The 24,848-nt window shown below is 44.2% G+C and overlaps 6 protein-coding genes across 6 annotated transcripts; 1 reads left to right on the forward strand and 5 right to left on the reverse strand.

The window, feature by feature from the left end:
- Positions 1 to 334: 334 nt before the first annotated feature.
- On the forward strand, positions 335 to 8,470 carry AK88_00735 (uncharacterized protein; the record flags this gene model as incomplete). Its single annotated transcript, XM_012478379.1, has 5 exons — positions 335 to 2,532; positions 2,675 to 2,717; positions 2,939 to 3,012; positions 3,593 to 7,418; positions 7,589 to 8,470. The coding sequence occupies 5 exons, from the start codon at positions 335 to 337 to the stop codon at positions 8,468 to 8,470; spliced, it is 7,023 nt and encodes a 2,340-aa protein (XP_012333802.1).
- Positions 8,471 to 8,753: 283 nt separating this feature from the next.
- AK88_00736 (ribosomal protein L21) lies at positions 8,754 to 9,560 on the reverse strand (the record flags this gene model as incomplete). Its single annotated transcript, XM_012478380.1, has 1 exon — positions 8,754 to 9,560. The coding sequence occupies one exon, from the start codon at positions 9,558 to 9,560 to the stop codon at positions 8,754 to 8,756; it is 807 nt and encodes a 268-aa protein (XP_012333803.1).
- A 1,350-nt stretch (positions 9,561 to 10,910) lies between these two features.
- AK88_00737 (uncharacterized protein) lies at positions 10,911 to 11,546 on the reverse strand (the record flags this gene model as incomplete). The annotated part of the gene is made up of 1 exon (XM_012478381.1): positions 10,911 to 11,546. The coding sequence occupies one exon, from the start codon at positions 11,544 to 11,546 to the stop codon at positions 10,911 to 10,913; it is 636 nt and encodes a 211-aa protein (XP_012333804.1).
- Positions 11,547 to 12,703: 1,157 nt separating this feature from the next.
- AK88_00738 (uncharacterized protein) lies at positions 12,704 to 15,355 on the reverse strand (the record flags this gene model as incomplete). The annotated part of the gene is made up of 1 exon (XM_012478382.1): positions 12,704 to 15,355. The coding sequence occupies one exon, from the start codon at positions 15,353 to 15,355 to the stop codon at positions 12,704 to 12,706; it is 2,652 nt and encodes an 883-aa protein (XP_012333805.1).
- Positions 15,356 to 16,654: 1,299 nt separating this feature from the next.
- AK88_00739 (uncharacterized protein) lies at positions 16,655 to 20,263 on the reverse strand (the record flags this gene model as incomplete). The annotated part of the gene is made up of 1 exon (XM_012478383.1): positions 16,655 to 20,263. One exon carries the CDS (start codon positions 20,261 to 20,263, stop codon positions 16,655 to 16,657), a length of 3,609 nt encoding a protein of 1,202 aa, XP_012333806.1.
- An 855-nt stretch (positions 20,264 to 21,118) lies between these two features.
- On the reverse strand, positions 21,119 to 24,730 carry AK88_00740 (uncharacterized protein; the record flags this gene model as incomplete). Its single annotated transcript, XM_012478384.1, has 1 exon — positions 21,119 to 24,730. The coding sequence occupies one exon, from the start codon at positions 24,728 to 24,730 to the stop codon at positions 21,119 to 21,121; it is 3,612 nt and encodes a 1,203-aa protein (XP_012333807.1).
- Between the last annotated feature and the right edge of the window lie 118 nt (positions 24,731 to 24,848).

A 24,848-nucleotide genomic window follows, 5' to 3' on the forward strand; every position in this document is an offset into this window, starting at 1 on the left:
TTTTTTTTTTTTTTTTTTTTTTTTTCCCCTGCACTCCATGTGTAGACCACTTTTTTTCCTATGTGCAAATATGTAACATGGGCCCTTTGCGAGCGGCTATTTTTTATTTTCACGTTTGAACTTATATATATGTAATTTTTTTACACATCCAAGAAAACAACATGTGCTTGGTTGGACATCTCTCCCCTCGGTCTCACTCGTATCCCATGTACAGATGTATCTCTACAAAAGGAGTGTATATTATAGCACGTACACACTGTGTGTGCAAACTCATTGGCCTGTTATCCCCTTTTTTACGCGCGAAAACTGCACACAACATCACCCCCTCCCCTAAATGGACACCACATGGATCGGAATAACCATTTGCTTTGTTGGCTCTTTCCTTGGGGCATTGGGAGACAAATTAGTCCATGACAGCTATATCAAAGAAGACGCGAAAAAAAAAAAAAAACACATGTCCCAAATGACTATGTGGTTATTTGGAACCCTACTCAGCGTAGTCATAGACCCAATACTCACCATCTGTTCATTGTATTTCACCTCCGCTGCATTAGTTGCTCCTTTTGCAGGAGTACACATTCTGTGGAATTTAATCATTACAAACATTTCCTTGAAAATCAGAACCAAGTTACATCAATACATGGGGTCTTTTTTTTTAATTTGTGGTATTGCCTTAATTATAATTTTTTCAGAAAAAAAAGTCGATATACATAACATGAACGATTTAGCTACCTTGTATAGTCAGACAAAGGTGATCATTTATCTTGTCCTTACCTTCACCATCATCCTTACTCTGTTGATAGTTTGTTTGCTTCCCTTTCTTTTCAAAGATATAAAAAATGTTTCTTCCAAAAATGAACAACTTTTATACATTAACAAATTTGTTGCAAACACCTGCACACGTTCATGTGAAATATCGGTTTTTACAAAAATTGACACTCGTGCGAAAATTTCGGGAACAGCAACTTCGTTTAAATCTGGCAAGGGGGGGGATTACCCTAACGGGAACTCCATGGAGCACCCCTTGCAATACCCCCTGAAGAGAACACATGATCACCTGATCGTCCACAACAGATCCGATAAAGGAAACAACTATGCACCTCACCCCAACGATGGAATAATAACTTCAAGTCAGGTGGAAAAATGCACACTGAAAAGACATACCAAAGTGGGGAAAAAGACAAACAATGCTGGCAGAAGAAACACACTCATGAATTACAGACCCAGTGGCTCCTTTCCGCGTCTACCTGCCAACCACACATTGCCTAAGCATCCAACTGAGAAAATTAAAAAAATTAATTTCAAGTCAAGTAAGACGCAGAAAAAAAGGCACTCACCTCAATTTCGCAAAAGCAAGTCTTCATGGGATGGGCAAAAGGGATATGTTCGGCGAACCCTACACAGAAAATATCCCCGCGTTAATAGAAAGAACTCAGATGTGCTAGGTAAAAAAAGTTCAAAATGGATCGAATTACGAGAAGACCTCTACAGAGGTGAAAACATCCCTCAACAGAGTAAAGTAAATGAAAGTAACAAAAGTTACCAAAGCGGAAGCCACACAACGAGCTGCTCCAAAGCAGAACCGATCATAGAACCAATTGCCGACGCACATTGTACATCTACACATAAAAAAAAAAAGAAAAAAAACTTACTAATATCACACAACAAAAGTATCACAATGATAAAAAAAATTTTTCAAAATAAGGACAAGCCGAAATTAAAAGCATGCAAGAAGAAACAAAAAAGTTTCCGCCGTTACACAAATGCCCATAAACAGAACGATGGTACAGTGGAGGACCCCCCCGAACTGAGTCCCCAATCGAGTCACCCCAGTTCAATCGCAGGTAACGAATCGTTCAGCCCAATAGATGTTCTTAAGGGTACCGACAAAATGGATTCGTGTGAGAATTGGAAAAATGTGGAACCCTTTTCGCTGATGGTTTATTCTCCCACACGTGAAAGGGGGAGTCCCGGGAAGGCAAGCGTCGCCAATAGCCGCGAGGGAAGAAGTAGTAGTAGTAACAGAGGTGGACGAAGTGACCCAGTCCAGCTGCAATATCTTGCCCTCATCGCATCCATCTATCCGGCGGAAGCCAAGTCGAGCAGAATCAGGCACCCAGAAATATTATACAGAATATGCTGTTGCACATTGTGTGGCATGTCAGGAGGGTTCGTAAATATCTTTTCTGAACAAATAATAGGAATTTTTTCCAAAGAAAAATTTCATATGTTTACACACCCCTTTGCATACGTACTCATCATGCTCACTATCTTCTGCTTATGCAATCAGTTGTTCTTCCTGAACATCTCGCTGTCTAAATTTAGCGTCACTTCAGTCATCCCCCTCATCATGTCCAACATAGTCTTCTTCAGTAGCCTCACAACTATAATCATGAGAGAGGAACAATCTGTAATCCACTCCACCAACGCTGTGTTCTTCTCCCTTGGAGTCCTCCTCGTCATTATCGGCATACTATACCTACAGTACAATATAAACCGAATTCTCTTGCGCTTCTTCAAACCGAAAAAAGGGTGAAGTGTTTAAGCATCACCCATATTCACATGCATCTTCACATTCATATTAATATTCGTGAGAGAAGAATTTTTTTTTTCGTTGGCACCCTCGCACCATCTGTTCATAACCTTCCCGCCCACTTTCACGACCCCACGCCAGATTATCCATTGGTGTTCCACCTTTTCACATTTACACCAAGCGGGTTAGCATCACAGAAAGGAAGCGCAACAAAATGCAGTGAACCCTCTTTACACCCAGCACGCGTGATGAGAATAAATCACGGTACTTTAGTACATCCTCCTCGTGGCGCTCGCTCAATCCGCCTAGTGCCGATAAACGTAAAGGGCACAAATGTAGTGGCCATCTCAGGTACAGATGCGGAGAAGCTCTCGAAATATGCTTCCTTCTGCCCCCCGCTTCAAGAAGTTACCCTGGAGCATATTTTCAGCAGAAGAGGACCAAACACAAATTATCAACGACGACAGTGGCAGCTGCATGTGACGAGTGAGGAACAGTTTGTACGTGCCCATATCGTACACATAACATGCACCCCCTTAAGGAGAGCACAACGCACCCGCCCCTTATCAGGTGACGGGAGAATCTACTTGGCGCATATGCTCCCCATGAAAATGCATCCTGGCGGGGTCATGGGGCGAAGAACTAGTTGATCGAAAAAACACACATGAGGGAAACGGCCAAGGGGTAAATCCATGCAGGCGGGTCTACCTCACAGTTGTGACGGGACTGCCTACCAAATACATCCCAAGGGTCGGGTTATCGCCCACCCGATAAAGTCACAGCGCAGGTGTGTCTCTGTATAGGGGAGCAACACGAAAAGCAGTGTTATCCCCTCAGCCGTAATAAAATCGTGATTCAAACAGCGGCCTGTGTTGCAGCCCCGAGCGTGGCCATAAGAGCAACCAGAACAGGCCTCCCCCCCTCCTGCGCCGCTCCACACCGGGGGCAAAAAATGAAATTCGCGTTAACGGCGCTCACTCTTTGCTTCCTACCAGCAAAAGGCGAAACAGTGGCGAAGTACACCTTCATCACAAGCCGCCCACGCTTTCCCCCCCGAAGCGGCAGACAGGCAACCCACACAAATTTGGGAAGAAAAAAAACAAAAAAAAAAAAAAACGCCATACACATAAGCGGAAACGACCTGTTCGAATATTTCGCCACCTTAACCAACGAAGAAGACAAAATGAATGAAGAAAAAAAAAAAAAAAATAAAACATACTCCGTCACGTATATCCAAAAACTGCCCAAAAAAAATCTCCTCTTAAAAAGATGGAAATACGACCTGTATGAAAAAATTAAAGAGAAAATGAAAAGGGACTATGAGATAATGAGCAGAACTAAAGTGTGTAGACGCAAGTACAAACTGCCTGTTGATTTTTTCAAGCTAGGGGATCAGGTCAGAGGAAAAATTGTCCAGGTAGAGAACCACCTGATTAAGCTAGACGTAAACGCAATTAACTTTGCGCACCTCTACATTAAACGCTACTTTGAAGACAAAGCGCAACTGGGTAAGAAGTACCAGGTGGGAAAACACATCGACGTCGTCATATGCTACATCCACAAAAAAAATGGGATCATTCAGGTCACCGACAATGAAGAAGAAATTAAGGCGCTGCGGCGAAGCTTGCAGAAGTTGAGAGACGCAGGCTTTTTGCCGTCTCGCACTGGGGAGGGGGCAAACGGGACAGCAGGTGAGGCGACAAATCGGACAGCAATTTCGACGGACAATTGGACAGTAGACGACGCGCGAAACGAATCCGTGGCGGAACTCCCAGAAGGTCCCGCGGAAGACCTAACCCCGGACCACACACATCATGACAACACCGCCAATAGAGGTGACCCCCCTGAACAGGTGAAGAAAAAGCTAGGCGTGGACTTCCGAACCAACGAGGAGGAGCAAGATCTCATGTACATCAAGGAGGAAAGCCCATCCAACAGGAAAAAAAACATTACACACTTCAAGATTGAAGACACAGTAAGTGGAGTAGTTCAATACATAAACGAAGAAGGGGCCTACATAAACATCGGGTGCAACACGTTAGCATTCTTAAACCTAGGTCACTACAATAGGGACCCCAGAACACTAATAAAAGATGTGAAAAAAAAAAAAATATCCATTGGAGATTACCTTAAGAATTTAAAAGTTAGAAAAATCGATGTGCTCAGTAACAGAATTGAAGTCACCCTGTACAACCCGGAGGAAGAAGCTTGTTTGCGTATTTTAAATCAGCAAGAGACTGTAAAGGAGCAAAACAAGTACATGCCATGTCCTTCATACGTTACACAAAACTACCACATGATTAATTATTTAAAAAAATTTAATGAATTGAAAAGGCAAAAGAAAAAAAACATACATAATTTGTTCGACAAGAAAGAACAGCTAAATGAATTAAAAAATATTTCTCATTTGAAGAAAAGCCAATTTGCTCCTTTCATGATGCGATACAATGAACTGACCTCACCCAATACGAACTACCAAGACATGCTAGAGCAGCATGCAGACAATGAACAGTTCTTAAAAGAAATAGGTGCACTGCCCAGCCAAGACGATGAACAGAAAGAAGAACATTTCAGCCTCGAATCGTTGAAAAAGCAAAATAAAGCCTTAAAGGATGAAATTGAAAGATATAGGGATAGGTCTTCTTCCAACACACACAACACAGATGAGGATAGCAGCCACGAAATGGAAGAAGCTCCATTCAGATCGAACGAAATGATGCAACAAAATTTAAATAAATTCTTCATGAACAATGTTAACGACTGGGATGATGAATCCATGGACAAATGCTCCACTGGCAGAAACACTGATAGGTGGGAAGAGGAAGACCAAACCATCCCCATGGAAGATGACTCAGATGATTTTTTCCGTCTCTACCATGAACGTGCTAACCAGAAATTAAGAAACAAACGAGACGACAGTGTTCAGGATGGAAACAAACAAACACTCATGTACCTAAAGGATAACATCCACAAGATTAAAGAAAATGTACTTAGTGAGGGAAGAAAGAAGACTGATGTGAAAGCGAAGATTGGTGACAAGGTGAACAGCACATCTGTGCAAGCCTCAAATGAGATGCTACACCGATGGAACCAAGTCCTAACCGGCGATTCGCACAAAAGGGAAAGCGCTACATATGATGGAATGGGTGAGAGGAAGGACTCTGCAAAGGGGGGACAACCCGACTGGGCCAGGTACTTGGAAGAAGCGGAAGAGGATGACGACATCGACGAGTCGGACGATGAGGGACAAACCCCAGGACAGTATCCCCACGGCCACCAGGGCAAAGACAAACCCACAGACCTTTACTACATAAACGAGAAAGAAAAAAAAAAAAAACTTAAAAGGAGGAACATCTTTCGGGATGACGAACAAGTGCAGGAGGACCTGTCCATGGGGGAGGACCCCAGCAGCTACTCCGACAATCACAGGGACAAATTCGGGGGCGATTTCACCCACGGAAGGGACGACATAGGGGATGGTATACAAAGAAGTGATGAGCAAAGTATTGACCGAGAGCAAAGCAGTGACGGTGATGAAGGCGATGACGCGGCCGGCGAACGCTCCTTCTTTAACGTTAAAAAAGAACTCAAGTACATCTTCAGCCAAAACCTAAGCATGACCCTCCCCAAGGACGAACAGAAGTGCATAGAGGAAGCGTCCAAGCTCTTCGGAGATGACATCAACACGTGGAATGAAAAAATGTACTACTACTTTGGCGACAGAGATCAGGTTCCCCTGGATGGGTTCGATATTTATGAGCAGGACGAATTCAGAAACAACCTAGTGGATCAGGGGGTCCAGGAGTTCAGTGAGTACCATAAGCTGCTCGACGAGCAGCAGTTTGATGTGACCAGCGAGAGGGACTTCTTGGCCGCCACGTATGGTGCTGCTACAGGGGGGGCACCTGTAAGCGGTCCGAATGAATGTGGTCCGAATGAAAGTGGTCCGAATGAAAGTGGTCCGAATGAAAGTGGTCCGAATGAAAGTGGTCCGAATGAAAGTGGTCCGAATGAAAGTGGTCCGGATGAGAAGGGTAAAACAGGGAATGGCCTTACTGGCGCAGACCCCGTCAACGAAGGAACCAACGAAGGAACCAACGAACGAGGAGGCACATCAACAACGCAGCAAGCCAAAATGAGTGAAGCCCTCATGGAGGATGATCTCGAAAATTACTTGAGCACCTTCGTGGATGAGGAGGCTGAGAAGACGCAGCAGGATGATCTGACCAACGAACTGCAGAATCCACCCTATAAAGAACCGCACGCAAAAAAGCACACACAAAATTGCGTCCCTGATTTACACCCCCCAGAATTAAACCTGAAAGGGGAGAAGACAGACGTAGGGAAGAGGACCGACGAAAGATCAACCACCTGGAGGGACAACATAAAATCGGTGGACTGCCTCAACAACGGAGGTACCCCTCAACCAAGTGGTTATGTCGAGATGGACAAAGGGGACTCAACGGAAGGTGCAAACTCTCCTAATGAAAAAGAAATAAATGTGGAAGACATTGTAAATAAGGCCATAAACATTGGAAATCTGTTCAGAAGGAAGGAGCTGGCAAAGCTGATGCAAAGGAAGAAGACGCAAGAGTGTGAAACAGAGGGCGGTGCTGCTCATGCAGGTGGTGAGAAATTCCCCCGTGGAGGTGATGAGCAGTACAGCTGCCCGCAGGGACTAGTGAAGGACCCAGCAACCAAGCCATTCCTAAGAGTTAGCAAAATTGTGAAGCAGGGGGAGAAGGAGGAAATAGCCCCCCTGGATGTGAAAGAAGGCGAACATCAAGATCAGAACGGAATGAGCAACGTGCAGGAGGACGCACTCGGAAGCAGCGTCCAGGAGGACCACGATGAACTGAAACCATACAGGCACGCATCCTACGAGGTGAGGAACGAGAAAGTTTATCCCAACTAAACCAAATAATTCCCCCCTGCACACGTTATTATGCATGGCGTTGTTTCTATTAGTAGGTGTGTATGCTCTAATTCGAAGAGTATCCCCATCCATTTACCGCTTCACTTTCTTGCTTCATGTCCCCTCACCCACATGTGCAGGTGCTAGGATACTACAAAAGGAAAAGAAAAATGAGAAACTTTCACGACTTGGAAGAAGTCGATGCAGGAAATGAAGAGGACGTCGTTTTAAAAGATGAAGATTTGTTGGGCAAGTCCACTGAAGACACAGGAAGTGAAGACAAGAATGACTCCCTCGAAGAAAAGAAAAAAAAAGAACATTTGAATCTGGACCGACAAATGGATCTGCTCTTCCTACATGGACAGGAGGACAAATTGACGGGAGGAAATTACGTGGAGAAATTACTGGGCGAGGAAAAATATAAAAATAAAAATGCCAACAAGGAAATCGATTTCCTCATTCAAAATTATAAATACGTAAATGAACACCCTGATGAGCTGATTCAGGATTTTTATAAAAACAAGGAGGTCGAGACAAACAAAAATATGGATCTGTCAAATGGAGGCATCACTAATGTAGTGAAGGAACCAAATGGACAAGTGGAAAATCGCCAAAGGGGAATAACAAACGATGGGGTGTACGAAACGGAAAAGGGGAAAAAACTTCCAACAACAAAAAATTCAGTGAGGGAAAAAACACATACAGCGCAGTCAACACATTTTAATATAAAACAAACACACGGAATTGAAACAGAAGCCAATCACATGTCTGATGAAAGCCTAGCCCTCAGATCCTTGTCGTTAAAATTGGGTCTTTTAAAAGAAAAACATATGCACCTTGATGACAAGTCCCTGATTAACCTATTTGTGAGGAACAAAAAATTTAGAAGAGCCTTAAAATCCTATGGCATTAAAAATGTGAAAAATATTTCCATACCCCTTATTTATAAAATCACCAAAATGCTTTATTTTGAGCGACCCTTCCCTAGGAAGGAGCAAACGAGAAAGTTGAACATGGATTAGTTTAAATGGGGGGGAAAGAGAAGCAATAGGGTTAATTACAAAGGGGCGTGTCTCCAGACGAATTAGACCCCTTTCGTTGGCCACTTTGGCAACCCCCCCCCCCCTCTATTGCTTCCCTACACGAAGTGGACAAAAAAAAGGAGAGGTGGTGGAGGTACGCGACAAAGCGGTGTATGTACACGTTTTATGAGGGCACGCGCTTGAAGTAATTGTCCCCTTGCGCCACTTCAAGCCATTTCGGTCCCTTTTTGTCTTCTGTTCATACACATCGCTAACACGCCCATCACGCGTAAAAGTGCTCGCGTATGAAACACTCATTGGCCACCGGGTCGAAGTCAGCAAGGGGGTCATACTTATTCAGGCGCCTGCTCTCCTTTTCCTCTTCAATCTTCCGCACCTCTTCCTGCACCTCCGGCCGTTTGCTCAACTTTTTTGTCTTCAAAATATTCCGAAGCATCTTCTCCATTTTGTAATTACCCCTGTGTTTGTAAAATGTTTCAAACTTGAGGCTACAAAATTTGTTCAGGTAGTCCATAAAATGTCTTTTCAAATGCTTCAACTCCAAACTGGGCCTAACCATGTTGTGAATACGATTAAGGACATAGTAAATCGAATCATCCCTAAAAAAATTATACTTCCTTTTTTCCCGATCCATGAGATTATTATTAACTTCAATTTTGTTTATGTAAATTCTACTCATTTCTTGTCTGTGTCCATAAAACCTTTTGTAATTTTTCTTCGGCTTAAATTTTAATCGGTAAATTTTATGTCCTCGAAAATGCTTCATAACGGTTGCCTTGATTCGTACGTTGTCTAAAAAGGGGGTACCGAACAACAGCTTCCCTTCCATTGTATTATGAAAAAAAACTCTGTTCAGGTAAATACTTTTATTTTCTTCTTGCTTTATTCTGAATACGTCATAATACCTTCCCTCCTCCACCCATCGGGCTTTGCCACATATTTCGATAACACAGAATTTACCACTCCTGTCTCGATCATCTTCTATTTCGGAAAGTTTTATTTGTGCGGGCGAATTTATTAACACGTTCACTTTGCTTTGTCTACTTTGTTCAGGCTTCCATCCGTTCATGCTAGGTACAAAAGTGAGGCTTCCACGGGAGGGAGACAACACTACATTTGCTGTCCTCCCACGGCGTGCTACCACTTTTGCTGCGCCGCAAACTTGTGGGGAAAACGCTGGACAAAGAAAGAAAAAAATCGCGCATAGGACTAAAAAAAGCATATTTCCAAGGAAGGCCCCTTCTCTTTTGTTACTTCTGGCGCCTGCCCCAAGATTGCTCCTGTTCTCTGCATTTTTGCGCAGATGAGAAGGAGCGGGGGGCCACAATGTTGTACCGCGCTTTACTACACTGTGTTGCGTTCTTTTCCCTTTTCTTCCTTCGGCGAATCCCTTCTTATGCATACTCTATTTAGGAGCCCCTTTGCGCTACATCGCTCCTGCGATACGTGAGCCGACGCAACAGGATGAACGCGCGCAGCGCATGTGTACGTATGTGCATAGTAAATGAGCTGGCATGATCATTTAAACTCCCTCCCTTCTTTCCTTCTCCGCCCTAGCGTGATATGTACGGCTCAAATGGGGAAAATAACCCAAACGGCGCCGTACACCTGAATTTAACAGAGGCCAAAATGTACCAGTTTGCATGTAATTTTCAACCGTACACTTTTTGTATATATATATATTTTTTTTCTACCCTCGTTCAGGTAGCTTTTTCCACAAGAAGGGGACCTATTTGGTAAAATGACGCCAAAATATTATGAACAGTTCAAAAAAAAAAAAAAAAAAAAAAAAAAAAGCTAGTCAGGAATCGCCAAATAAACTGTGCTGTTCATTCCGGTTTACCATCTCTCCTCGCGCATAAGGTGTACACACTTGCGCAAATCATAGTGACGGCATGTTTTCAAAGGATGGCCGCGCTCACGGCAAGTCTTACTCTAGCATTTGCCTTGACGCACACAGGAGAAGGGGCACAAAGGAACAAATTCTGTAACGGTCACTTTTCCAACCGTGCCCCATTTGTTCATGCTATACAGCTCATTTGGGAGAGTATGCGCCTGATCAAAAAAGTTACACATCTTTTAAAGCGAAAAAAAGCTCGCGTGTAGAGTACAGCTTGCCGATGTGCACACATGCAGCAGGGTTACGCCCACATGGCTATGCGTGCATGCCGTGCTAGCATATCCCGTCCCACCATGGAAACTTCCACTCTTTGGAGAATGAAGCTTACAATGGCACTCTACACCAAAGGGGACGCAGCTTCACAGAGGGACACTCAAATTGATCAGCATATGTACTAAGCAAGGTGTTCACAAAATATTTCCCCCCCCTTTTTTAATCTGTCACGGATAAAAGTGCAAAGCTGTATCGCCATTGAGTAAAAAAAAAAAAAGCGATAATCCCACTTTGCACAGTCTCAACTTAGGAGTCCCCCCTTTCTGGGAAGGAAAGGCGCTTAGATGAATTTTTTAAAAAACTTTCACTCGACATGGAACCCTTTTCTAGCAACTCATGTGGGTATAAAGAACTGCTTAAATTGTCACCAAAATGGGAAGTGTTCGATTTAAATGTCTTGTACACAGGGAAAAAACTTAACCCAAAATCTTCGTCCTTATCTTTTAAGTAGTGGAAATACCTACTCATAATGATGTGATTATCACGAGTTTTTCTTTGCTTCCCTTGTCGTGCAGAAAGGACATCCCCAATTCGGTCCATGTTGTGACTAGCGTTTTGTATTTCATCTAACAGTGCCCTTTCCATCCCTATTTCGTAATTAGTTTTCGCTACAAAATCTTTAACCCTTTCTGTGTATGGTTCCACAAGAATATTTTGCAAGGTCGTCTTGAACTTCACCTTTGATAAATTCATTTTCACAACTGGTGTCTGGGTCAGTCTGGCATACTCGTTCTCCCCATCATCTGTGTCTACCCTCTCGGTTAATGACTTTAGTAAATTTCTAACTTGTTTGTTTTTCCTGACGTTTCCGCAGAAGCAAAGGAGAGAGCACCCCACCAGGAGGTACATGCATAGGGGCGCGATCACATTGATCTTCTTCATTGGAGAGGGAGAAGCACAGATGTAGCGTGTCGTAGTTCTTGAATGAGACAATCGCTCTGTGGTGATCCAGGCATGCGAAAGGACAAATGTAGGAGGAGGTGAACAAAAAAAATCAGCACAAATCGCGGGCACACAGACCGCAGTGAATACAATTCAGCCAATCGATTAAACACAAAGCAAAATTCTTTCCCAACAGTGGGCTCTAAAACTATTGGCTTTGACTCTCCCACCCAAGAGATGAAAAGACACACGTGACACTGCACAAAAAAGGGGGTGATATTAGTTATACACTCCGCTATTGCAGTTATACTTCGTGCGCACTCTTAAAAAAAAAAAAAAAACTCACATTATACATTTGTATCTTCTAGAGATTCTTCCATGTAGGACAAATTATAAAGTAACGCAGCATAGCTGAGAGTAACTGTTCTCCATGGCGACGCGTGAGAGGCAACACAAAGGGATAAACTCACCTATAATATATTATAATCTGTATGTACACCAACATTTGGGGAAAAAAAAAAAAAAAAAAAAAAACTTCCACGCATGCACAGTGCACAATGCACAAAGGGGGAAGAATGGGGAAAGGCAATCCTTAAGCGGGGCCTCTCTCTCCAAAAGAAATAACCATAGAGACGGTATGATTATCAAATGATGAGTGATAGCGGTAGGCGCACAACATCGCTGTCTGGGCGAGGTACTTTTAATTAAGCAGGAGGATGTATACAGGGTACACACTGCACCGAGTTTCTAAGTGGACCAAAAGAGGGGAAAATACCCACAAACGTTTATAAGTTAAGAAATTGACATTTTGGTACTCCACTGCGCAGCAGTCTAACATTTCGAGGAGGAAGTGGAGAAGCCACCTCCACCAGTAGACAACTCACAGCTAACACGCCCCACGCAAGGGGTAGGAACGGTGTTAATTATTTACACACGCGGTGCCTCACACATCAGTTGAAGCTACACAAATGTAAAGGTAAGTTTTTGCCAAGCGGCAAGTCAAATGGGAAAAAAAAAAAAAAAAAAAAAAAATAGGAAGTGTAAGAGAAGAAACTCACGCACCATCGCAACAATGGGGTAGACAACACTCCTGTAAAAAAAAGATACAGGTGTTAGGGAAGGGACGCCTCTCCTCACACCTTCCGTGTGGACTTCCTCTAACTCCTCGTGTGGTGGGCATGCTTTCCGTACTGATTCATCTTCCTGTTCGTCTCACTTCTCTCGTACGGGCGGCCCGTGCTGCCTTGTCTGCTACCTGAACGCATCTCTGATACATATTTATTGTTGTGCTTTTTGTACCTACCGCTTTTGGAGAAGTCATCACTCGTAGATTCCCCCATTCGGGTACCAGCAACCTCGGAATGGTTCGCCTTATATTTTTCCACGAAGCTATGACCGCCCCCATCTTTTCTCTGGCATGGCTGTTTCTTTGCATTATTAATATGGCTTGCATTATGAGACACTATGTATTCTTGAAGAATTAAAAAATTGGAGTACCTACTGTTGTAGTGGTAGCTGGCTGTTGTGTTTCCACCTCCACGGTTACCATCATGTGCATATCGCCTAATCGAAGAGGGTAACTTAAACTTATGGCATTTTAAAAAATGATCTCTTAATCTTTCATTCTTAAAAGCAAGGGTAGCTATGGTGGGACAACTCTTTGTTAAAAAAATATCTTCAAAAACGGGAAAGTGATTGCTGCCTGAAAATTGGGATTCTATAAACTTCCTCAAATCATAATCGCTCCACTCGGCTGGTTTATTTTTAATCACGACGCATAGCTTGCTTTTAATTTGTTCTGAGATTTCTTTCCAGCCTAAATGGCTTGGCCATATCGTGGATCCTCCTCTCTTCGGATCGCAGCCGTCTCGGCGCCTTTCTTCGCTCCTGCCACTGAATGCACTTCCGCGTTCTTCGTGGAGACCATTGTGGTGCGTATCCTCACGAATGTGCCGTTGCCCCCGATGTGATGTTTCTTCCCTGTTTTGTCGTTCCCCTTGTTTGTAACAAGTCTGGTCAAGTAAATCATCTTCCTCCATATCTGTCGCTCTACCCATGTGCTTCTCATCATCCCCATGTTGGTTTCCTCGTTTCCACTTTATTTTATGACCAGGCCTTTGAAAATCTTCATCCTGATGGTGATGATCCTCCATCGTCCAGCCATAGGCATCCAACAGGAACTGCCTCTTCTCCTCCAGTGGGAAGTCTATCATCGTTGGCACTTTCACCCCCGCGTCTTCCTCCCGTATGTCTGTAATTATTTCTTCCATACTACCTGGACAAAAGTATATGTTAATTTTTGCGACACCTCTTTTGTTCATTTTTTTTCTCCTTTTAATTTTTTTTAAAAGCTCCTTTTGTTCATTTATTATTCCTTTGATTGCATCACAGGTTGCGTTTTTTTTCCTGCTTTTCCCTTTCAGATTATGCTCATCCATTTCGTCTTCCTCCATATCATTTTTATTTTCATGCGTGATTCCTCCGTGGGGAGCTTTCACCCAATCTGATGGCGCAATATTCCCGCTCCATTTTCTACCACTTGAAGCACTGCTCATAATGCCTTCCTCCCCATTCCGCACACTGGTGTCCTCATTGCGACAGGAGCTAACTAAGCTCTTCAATTCACATCCACTCTTCGTGTCAGACGTGTTGGAATTCTTTTTACTTTCAACCCATTTGAAGGAATCTTTCCTTTGGTAATAATCATCACCCATTTGTGCCTTTACATTTCTGTAATTGCTGCCCCGATAGGACTCTTCGTAGTGTTCTTCTTCCTCTTGTGAGTCCTCGTTTGCGCTGTGTTGTCCCTGCCTTCGTTTGTGGCCCATTCTGTCCTGACCCATCCTCGATGCTGCTTCTTCGCCGTCTTCCGCGCGATTCCTCTCACCCCGCCATAGGCCCCGTATCCTCCCCTGTGGGATTCCCTCCCCATCCATCGCAAAGCTGGACTCACTTCCAAACCAGTCACTGTTCCCATCATTCGAAAGGTCACTCTCGCTTTCATCACTCCTATCACCATCGTCGTCACGTTCACCGTCGCCACCACGGTTGTCTTCTCCGCCAAGAAGGGACTCGTCATATAAACGGTACTCCACGCCGTTCCCAATTTGATGAGAGTCCGTTGCAAATTCTCGGTCGAGACTTAAGTGTGAGTTATCGCCACCTGGAGCAGTCTCGCCGATGTTACTCGAGACGGAATCTGTGTCAAAGATCCCTTTATTCATTTTTTTTACTTCACCTAAGTCATAATTTTGAGCCGATGAAACGACATGGCTGCTATAACATGAGGGGTCTCCCCTTCCACCGTCGTCTCCATCCGCATCGTTTTTTTGAGGATTGATAAAACGAAAGATACTCCATTTCGTATCTTCCTTTTTTGGGGCGACCCCATGTTCGACTGTGTCATTTAGTGTGCCATCCCCCCCTCTGTCCACTTGTACAGTAGCTGCTTCCTCACCGTTTGTCTCCTTCCCGTGGGGTACTCTCACCAAAATTCTGTTATTCCTTTTTATATCGTCATATATTTGGATCCTCTCCTTCTGAAGGAGGAAGGACGCAAACTGCTCATTGCAAATTACTTTCCATGGATACAAATTCGTTTCTTCCTTCACCGGTCTCAGCACCTTTTTAATTTCAAACCCAGCGTTCTTCTCTACGCCCAGGAGGAAATAAAGGATCCCTTCTCCGCATATATGTGATGGAACGTTGTAGCATTTTACGACGTGCCCATCAGGGGGATCTCCATCATATTGCTCCTCTGCAATTGGGGTACCCCGCTCGTGGTTCATTAATAAATGGGGAAGTGTCATCGTGGCGTGACAAGAAAATGGGGAACATGAGGGGGAAAAAAAAAAAAGGACAACTCTTAGGAATTTTCGCAAACGCTTCGAACAGCTTCCTACACCATTCTCTTCCCTTCCCTTCTGCGTTGCTTCTACGCCATTGTGGTTTTTCTCTTTTTTTTTTTTCTGCGAAATATTTAAACAATTTTTTTTTTTTTGTGCGGTCGTCATATATTTTTTCTTCGCCTCTTCTTTTTTACATTTTTTTTCTTCCCGGCGAATGAAAAAAAAAATCGGAAACCGGCCCGCCATTCTCATCTCTTAAACTCCGCTGAATTGTTAAAATGGGCCGCGCTTGTGCTATAATTGTTTATGCCTGCCATTCTGCATGTTTTAACTTTTTTTTTTTTTCCCTTTTTTGTGGACGCAAAAAGTTGACCCACCAACCAGTGCTAACGTGATCCCCTATCCTTTTTCGCCCAAGGCGTGTAAGAGGGACCTCCCCAAAAAAAAAGAAAAAAAAGAAAAACGACAACCCCCCAAATTAGGATAATACAAAAAAAGGGAGAAAAAATCACACTTCGCTTATGTGTCCCCTAATGAAAACAAAATGCCACATGGGAATTTTCGAGTTCCATTTTTCGAACGGTCTAACAAATGACGAGATGGACAAAATAGAAAAAAGGGGCCACAGCGCGACGGTGACACGGCGTGATAGCTGCCCCCCACCCATGGCCATCGCTACAAAGGCGATACATTTTTATTGCAAACTGAGTATCTGCTCTCCGTCCGTTGTACAATTAGATGAAAGCGGATAGACTATAACCACGAGGGCAGCGAAAAAGAACAAACTGATCGCATCCTTAACACAGGAAGTGTTCTCACTCTGCTGATCTGTCGACGTGTCTCTTTTTTACCCCGAACAATGCACGTAATAGTGGCGAAGATGTAAAAAAAAAAAAAAATGGATACATATACATATGCATAAGTCACCCCAAAGGAACCCAAACAGATGTGCTCTCCACGGAGAAGACACAACTGAGTAGTCGTAGGGGGCTCCTTAACAGTTGCAGAGGGTACGTACCGTTTTGTAGGTTACAAGAACATTTACTCTTTTTTCTCCCTCCCTAGCTGCGTATATAACGAGACGGCCCAATTTTAAGGCCACACAAAACAACGGTGCCGATTGGATCGGTTGGAAAAATGCCATGGGGGGCGGAGGTACATTCATATGTGCACGTATGGACATAACGACTCGGGGGATATAATAGGGGGAAAGGGTGAAAAAGAAGCAGGAAAAAAAGGAATATCATCAACACATACCCTTCAAGCCTTTTTTATCCGCCACGTACTATTATACAAAAAGGGATCATACACTAAGCGCGAGTCGTCCCTCCGTAGCTTCTTAATTATGGAGGGCCAAGCATATTTGACTTTTCTCTTTGTGCGTAGCTCGTACTTTTTTATATGCGTACTCTGCAAGTTCACGTTTTCATATTGGTCGTGGTCCTGAATGGATGTATCATCTCGGCTAGCTCCACCTGTGTGCATGCTACGTGTAAGCTTGTCCAGTTGCGTGAGCTCCGCCACCTCAGTCAGCTGTTCCACCTGGGTCACCTGTGGCATGTTCAAATTGCGAAGGTCACTCCAGAACAGGTTGGTAGAATTGCTGTCGTAGTACTTTTTCACATTGAGTATTTTTTTTTTTCTTTTTTTCTTTTTTTGCTTTTTTGTCCTATTGAAGTCTTTTGGGCTGTTGTTGTTCTTCTCGTTTTTCTTCTTCTTCTTCCCATCAGGCGGCGCGTCCTTCGGGTTGCTTCCGTCCGCACTTTGCTCACAATTGTAGTCCCTGCTACTCTCCTCAATGCACATATCAACGTTACGGTCTTCATTTCCTACACTGCGGGTGTTGCCCATTGTGATTCCTTCCAGGCTTTTTTGCTCCTCCTGGGGGAAGACGCAAATTTCATCATTCTTGCTCGACACATGACATACTCTGCTGTTCTTTTCGCTTTCATTTGAGTTCCCAAGCATGTTGGTTTCGCGAACCGGGTGGCTCCCCTTTCCAGGTGCGACCTTTTGGATCGTCTTTCTTTCGTCCCCTATAAGTTCCTCTTCCCGCCGTGGTACGTCATTCAGCTTGTCTGCTTCAATGTTCGAACTTCTACCCCCTTTTTCCTTGCGCTGCTGTTTCTCTGCCTTCCTATCACCACTTTCCGCAGCGCAATGGAAGAGACTGCCGCGCACCCACTCGGGGCTCGCGTCCACGTCTATGTAATTCGAGGGCAACTGGTTGTCCAGCACGTTGTGCCAATTCACAATTTTGCACGCCTGGTCATGCAGGCGCTCATCGCAGCTGTAACCACAGCAACAGCTCCGACAACAAAGGCATCCACAGCAGGCGAGTCCATCGCAAGTGCACCAGTGGACCATCCGCCCTTCGTATGCGCCCTTACCTCGAGCAGCACAATCGCACACTGACTTCTCCTTATTCTCCTGCACATGAGCGGAGGGGACTTTCCCCGGGAAGACTTCCGAAACGGCTGCATCAGACTCAGTGGTACAAGTGGCGCGGGGGGGAAAGACACCATACGGATGCGCATTCGACTGAACCATATTTGACCAACTGGAAGTCCCCCCCCTTTGAGGATAACTCACTTGAGCTAACCTTCTTGCGAAGCAGCTGTTCCATGTCCTCCTACCCTGCGCAGCGTGCCCAGGGGGGTAGATATTGCTATCATTCCGCGTGAATGCACAATCGTGATAGGGCATTGCAAAGGGGTGATTCATCTTCATGCTGCCCCTACACGTGCTATCCATGTGGGTACTCCCCTTAAAGGCACTCTCCATCTTCCCCCCGCACCTTACACCGTTTGGTATCGTCTCCGTACTCCCATCTACAGAGGCATATTTCTCTTCCAATACGGATATGCTATCCTGTATGTTCGTGTCCCCATCATTGTAACTTTTACAATCACCCCTGTCGTCATTGCCCCAGTGGGGACAGTAGTGCTCCCTGCATGATAATACGTTTCTCTGGTTTACATGTGTCCCACCCCAGGCCAGACCACATATTGCATCATGACAAAGTGATTCATCTGTTGAATGGAGAGGGTAACACCAATTTGTATGTGCCAAGGAGTGGGGACAACATCGTAGCTGTACTTCCTCACCACTGCGAACCATTTTCTCCATCTGTAACTGATTCCTACCTCTCCTTTGAAAGTCATTCCTGCATGAGTTTGTCACCATGTTAAAATAAACCTCCGACAGTGCTCTGTTATTTTGTCTGAACAGGTCATACAATCTGCACTGGTTGCACTTGAGTAGCATGTGGACATTTCTACCATCACGAATGGTGTTCGTTTTGTTTCCAACCCCGTCAGTGCAAATGCAGGTCCTGGTCTTGTTACTACTTAATGGGGCATCTCCATACCTGAAAGTGCCCATCGAGTGGCTACCTTTTCGTGTGTCCCTCGTCATTCCACGCGAGTTAAAATAATCGCAACACCCTGCGTGTGCTGCACTTTCTATATCGCGCATGATTGGTCCATTTTGTCTGACTTTTTTTTTCTTTTTTCTTTTTTTTCTCTTCCCCACCATAGGGTTGTATAAATGTGCCCACTTCTTCAGCGAACAGCCAGAAGATGCTTCCTTCATTTGTTCACTGTAAATATGGGTGTTTGTATTTCGGCCGTTTCCACCATTGCAGACCCCAACGAGGGGGTTGCTAATCGAATGGTCACAACCACTCCCTTCACGTTCGCGCTGGCGTTTGTCCTCCCCAAGGTAGCACTCCTCAGGCAGTTTCCCCAACATGCTTGGCTCAAGTTCGTTGTCTATGTTGGGTCGATTGAAGCAATCCTGCCACTTCTTAACCCAATCCTGTATCGCCTTTTCAGAGTATTCGTTTATCTGGCCCTCCATTTTAAACACGTCCTCACTACCCCGTGACAGGGCAGCCACTACGTCCTCTGCGGAACCGAGCGAACTGTCGGATAAATTTAAGTCTGCGAAATTATCAGAGGACGTGTCGGAAGTTCTGTCCTTGTCGGGGCTTTTTTTCAGCTGACTCAGATGGATGTCCTCCCCCACATGGTTGCTTAGCTCCGTTGGACAGACAGACGAACTGGGAGGTGTTGTCCCCTCCGGTGGTTGCCCCAGCAGCTCTGTCTCCTTCCCCGCCGCTATGTCCTCAAATGCGTTTGTACATGCATTTCTCCTTGTGGACTCAGATGAAGAATTACTATTTGGTACATTTGCATCTCCCCCTGCAGAGGACGATTCACAATTGGAAGGAATCATAACCGTCTTCTCTCTCTCCAGCGAGTCTTCTTCATTCTCTTCGATTAAACTCCCGCTCGAGTCCCCACTATCACATGTGAAAATAACGCCACAAATTCCTTCACACATATTCCCTTTCACCCCTTCTTCCCTTGTGTAAGGGTTCACATGCTCCATTTCATGCGGCGGTGACATATCCTCATTTGACCTTTTTCTAATCATGGGAGATTCATGAATAATACACTCATTAGCGAACGTGCTGTCACTTCTTTCCTGATCTAACACTTTACCCTCCTCTTGAATCCCTACCTTGGAATTATTCCCTCGTTCAAATGCATACTTCCCACGTGAACTACACACAGTATCGTTTAATATATCTGTGTTAAGTAACCTTCCATTATTTTTTTCTTCCCCCTCTGGCTTGTTGTTGTCTTCCCCCATTATGAACAAGGCACTGCTTTCTTCACTTCCATGAACATTATTTTTGTAATTCTCTTTTGCTTCATCATTGTTTCTCCCTTTCAATGGGGTACACGATTCATGTGATAGGTTCTTTGGAGCTTTCAATTCTTCCACGATATCTTCATAAAAGAAAATTATTTTCGTCGGACTTTTCACCACCTGTCCCTCTTCGCATGGAGAACTCCCCATGCTGTTCGTATACACAACAGGTAAAACACTGGACGAGCATCTATTTGAGCTGATACGAATTAAAGCACGTTGACCAGAGTAACAACTGTAAACTCAACTGCACAAAAGCTAATTAATAAAAAAACAGGATCAAATCGTATTCTTAGAATAACGCCGTAAATACAAACAAAAGATGGTGCGAAGAAGAAGAACGAAGCAATACCTCTTCCCCCTAAAAAAAAAATTCGGAAGTACCTACATGGGCACCTGCACAAAGTGGACAAGACGGAGAAATATATAGCGACCCGCTTGACCGGAACATTCCTCCTTCACAAAAAAGGAAAAAAAAATATAAAAACAGGAAATGAAAAGAAATTTCCAAAAAATTGTTTAGCAGATTTATGCGTGCTGTCTACCTCTTCGGAACAGACGCGAGGTTACAAAAATGTCATTTTTGAAAAAAAAAAAAAAAAAAAAAAAAAGACCCAATGGTGACGTGGCTACCTTTTAGGTAAGCCACGTTTCAAAGAATAAAAAAAGGGGAACACAAAAAAAAAATGAAAAAAAAAAAACGGGGAAGCACTAACAGGGGAAAATTATCCCAACAAAACAGTAACGCGATGAAGAAGCAGAGAGGGAAAAAATATATATTTCCACACGAGCGAGCACAAATCTGTGGAGAATACAAGCAAACTTCCGCTAAAAGGCGAACGCGCAATAGTTAACAAACGCCACATATGCACAAGTGTGTGCGCGTAAGCGATTCTCCACATGTACATACAGCCCGCACGCCCAACAACTGTGCGCCGGAGTGAGAGTCTTACAAAAATGATAGCGGCACGACGGCTACTCCGCTACGCCACTTCTCCCCCACAACTACATGGCCAAGTCGAAGTTCTTCACCCGGTTGAAGAGCGGCGCACGGGGCACCTTCTTGTAGGCCACGATTTCGTCCCCCACCTCAAAGTCCTCCGACGCGGAGTTAAAAATGATGGAGTTCACGGGACAGTCCTTACTCAGCTCCGTGGTGTTATCCTTATTCTTCTGCATGGACAAGACAGATATCCTCTTGTGAATAATCTGTTTGTTCCTCATAACAGTAAAGTAATGATTCACGTTGCATGTCCCCTCCTTAATCGAAACGGACAGAACTCTTTTCCTCTTGGACTTATTTTTCTTCAGCGTATAAAACCCAGTCTTATTAACAACCATCCTGGAAACGGGTTCGTACACATGTAGTGAATCAAAGTAAAAATTACAAATCCTTTCTAGGTCTTCAAATAATTTGTAAATGATGTTGTGGGTCCTTAAAATGGCTCCGTTCTCTTCAATGCTCAGCTCTACACTTTTGTCTATCTCCACATTGAAGGCAATTAAAAATATGGGCTTCACATCATTGCAGTGCTTCAAATCGTTCATGTTAAAAGAGCCTACTCCTTTCGACACAACTCGAAATGGTTCCCAATGGTCAAATATTTTTCCATCCTCTATCATGTCATCTGTTAGCTTATTTTTTTTCACATAATTTCTTTCAACAAAGTTATTAATGTCGCAATATTTTTCTTTTTTTTCTTTCCTTTTGTATTCTGCAATTCCTTCGAGGATAGCTTCTATGCTGCCCTCATCCCCCGCTTTGATTATCAGCTGGATTTGGGGCAGCTTGGGCAGGCTAATCACCCCGCCGCCTGCACCACCACCAGCAGCGTCTTCAACAGCAGCAGCGCCGCCAACAACGCCACTATTTTTCGTCGCAACATCCCCATAGTAACTGTTCATCAGGCTGTACTGCGCCACCTTCGACTTATACTTGGCGACTCTCTGGGCGCTCCTCAAGTTACTCATTTCGAAAATGAGGTCTCCGTAATTTATGCCGCTATCGTGTGCAAGTGAAATGGGGCTAACTATTTGGACCACCTCGGAAGGGTAGGCCTCCCTCATCAACTGATTATTACAATTGTAAATCTGCTTCACCTTTGTGTACATGTGTCCGATTAGAAGATAGGAGTTCATTTTTAATGTACCTGATTTGCACACCAGCGTAAGAAGTTTACCCCTGGATGGATCGATTTTCTTCTCCAACACGTATGCAGAACACAGGCTTCCATAATCACACATCAGATTTAAAGAATCGCTCAACTGTAAAATACACTTTTGCAGCTTATCAATGTTAATATTTTTTTTTGCAGAAATGGGGACAATTGGGACGTTGCCATTTTCTTCCAACTCTGTTATCACATCATATGCTACTAATGATTTGGAGATTTTTTCCAAGTCGGACCCAAATTTATCAATCTTATTTGCTGCTATAATTAAGGGAATGTTAAATTTTTTAGCTAGCTGAATACACTCTACAGTTTCACTCATGATCCCATCATCTACAGAAATTACTAACACAATCAAGTCGGTGCACTGAGCACATCTTTGTCTAATTTTTTTAAAAACGGAGTGTCCTGGGGTATCGAGAAAAGTTATTTTCCTTTTCGTTTCTTTGTCCACAACTTCAAATGCACCTAACTTTTGTGTGATGCCCCCAATTTCGTTCTGAGCCATGTTAGAATTTCTGAACCTATCGAGGAGAGTTGTTTTCCCATGGTCTACATGTCCCAGGATCGTCACAACGGGGTTACGTTTTTTTAAATTCACATCACTATACTTTAATTTATTTATCACACCTAACTCTTCACAAATCAGCTCCGCTACTTCCTTCTCCAGCTTTGTATATTTTGTGATGTGCTCATTATCCAATATAAATTTACTTACGTTAATAATTTTTTCTTCTGCCATACCCACATGCTGACTCAGTGCATGCACAGTTATGTTATTGCTGTCTAGATGCTCGTATTGTAAAATGGATTCTCTTCCCTTTGGTATATTCTTCATTTTACCCTTATGCGTGGAGTTTGTTCGATTAAGTTCGCTCCTTCCTTTATCCACTACATTAACTTCTTTACCTTCTAAGATGGTTTGCGGCAGGGGGGTTACTGCACGCTCGTCATCTACACTGCTTCTCCTCTCAACCGCCTCTACCCCTTCAGAAGCAAGCAAACTGCTCCTCATCACATTTGCATTTTTGTTCTTCTCTCTCAGGTTTTCCAAAATGGATGAGATGGAATCCTCCCCCTGGCTGCCCCCCAACCCTGCATACAACGACGTGCTGTTCATTTGTTCAAAAATGTTAAAAGTGTTAAAAGTGTTCACACTGTGTAGGCTGTTCACTGTGCGACTGGAGGATTTTCCGTCCCTCGTTTTTTCCCTTGTCCCATTTCTAACCTTTTCTTCTATTGGAGTTTTGCCCTGTTGGGATTTATCTCTCGCAAGGGTTGCCTCCCCCCTTGGAGTATCCCTTAATGAGGTGGACAAATTGACATGTGCCTTTTTCTCCTGACTTTGAAAATGGTCTGCAACGCAGGTCGTGTCCTCGGGTTCTTCGGCCAACGCGTCACCATCTCCATACATGCCAATGTCCCCCTGCTGGAGGTCCCATCGGGGATCAGCGTCCGCACACACGTCACCACCATAAGCAGCCTCCTCGCGTAGCTGCGATTCCCTCGTGCCACCTTTGGGTGGCCCCTTAAAAGCAGGATAACCCGCCTTAACTTCTTCACTAGGGTATGCCCCCAAAAGGGAATCACTGCACTCGGCTTTCTCGAACAGGGTGGCATTACTGCTAACAGATGCCTCTGCGTCTGTCCCAAGTTGTGCTCGTTCCCCTTGGGTAAGGATAATTGGGTGTCTCCCCTCAACCCCTTTCTCCCTCCCACTAACCGCGTCAGTGACGCTTGGGGTGGGAACTTCTACTCTGCCATTATGCCCAGTGTTGACCACAAGGGGGGGGTCCACATTTTCCCGCTTGACGCTCTCATTACTTTCCTCGAGCGAATTTAAAAACAGATTCATGTACTTTTCCTTCAAATGTGTATCGTAATAACTCATATGGTCACTAAAAAAAGAAGTAGCTTTGCAAATTTCTTCCTGTTTTGTTTTTTTCAATTTAGTAAAAATGGTGTTCTTTTTGGCTTCCTTCCTTTGTTCACTTTTTGGAGACACGTTTTTTTTCATGGGGTTGTTCTGTGGCAAGGGGGCCATCCCAACGGCGCCGCTCAAACTTCCACCCCAATTGACACCCATTTTGCCACCAAGGGGGGCACACAATCCCCCTTGCGAGGCTACGTCTCCCCGGGGCAAAATTTTTTTCCACAGAACCAACTTGCCTCTCGGCTTAAGCGGACTGAAGGGTAACGTATTCACATCTATTTTGGGGGCCCTATGTGGAAGGCCAAGACAAGCATCGGTTTTGTAATTTATTTCCTTCAGTTCTTTGTCGTACTGCTTGGACGCCTCGATAATTTCTTTCAACTTGTGCGCTGCCATTTTTTTTATCCCATCCTTCATGATTCGCCCGCTCTCTGTCTTCACTCCATTTTTCAGCACGTGTTCGTATATCCACAGGTTCGGGTCTTCGAACTTTTTCACCCTCGGCTTGGTCATTTCGGGTAAGAAGCTTTTGCGAGGCAACCTTGGTGAGATGTCTATAGCGCATGAGCTTCGCCGTCCTTCCAGTGAAGCGGGCGGAGTGATAGGGTACACATAATGGCTCCGCCGTTTG

This window comes from Plasmodium fragile (assembly GCF_000956335.1).
Source record: "Plasmodium fragile strain nilgiri unplaced genomic scaffold supercont1.6, whole genome shotgun sequence".
NCBI lineage: Eukaryota > Apicomplexa > Aconoidasida > Haemosporida > Plasmodiidae > Plasmodium > Plasmodium fragile.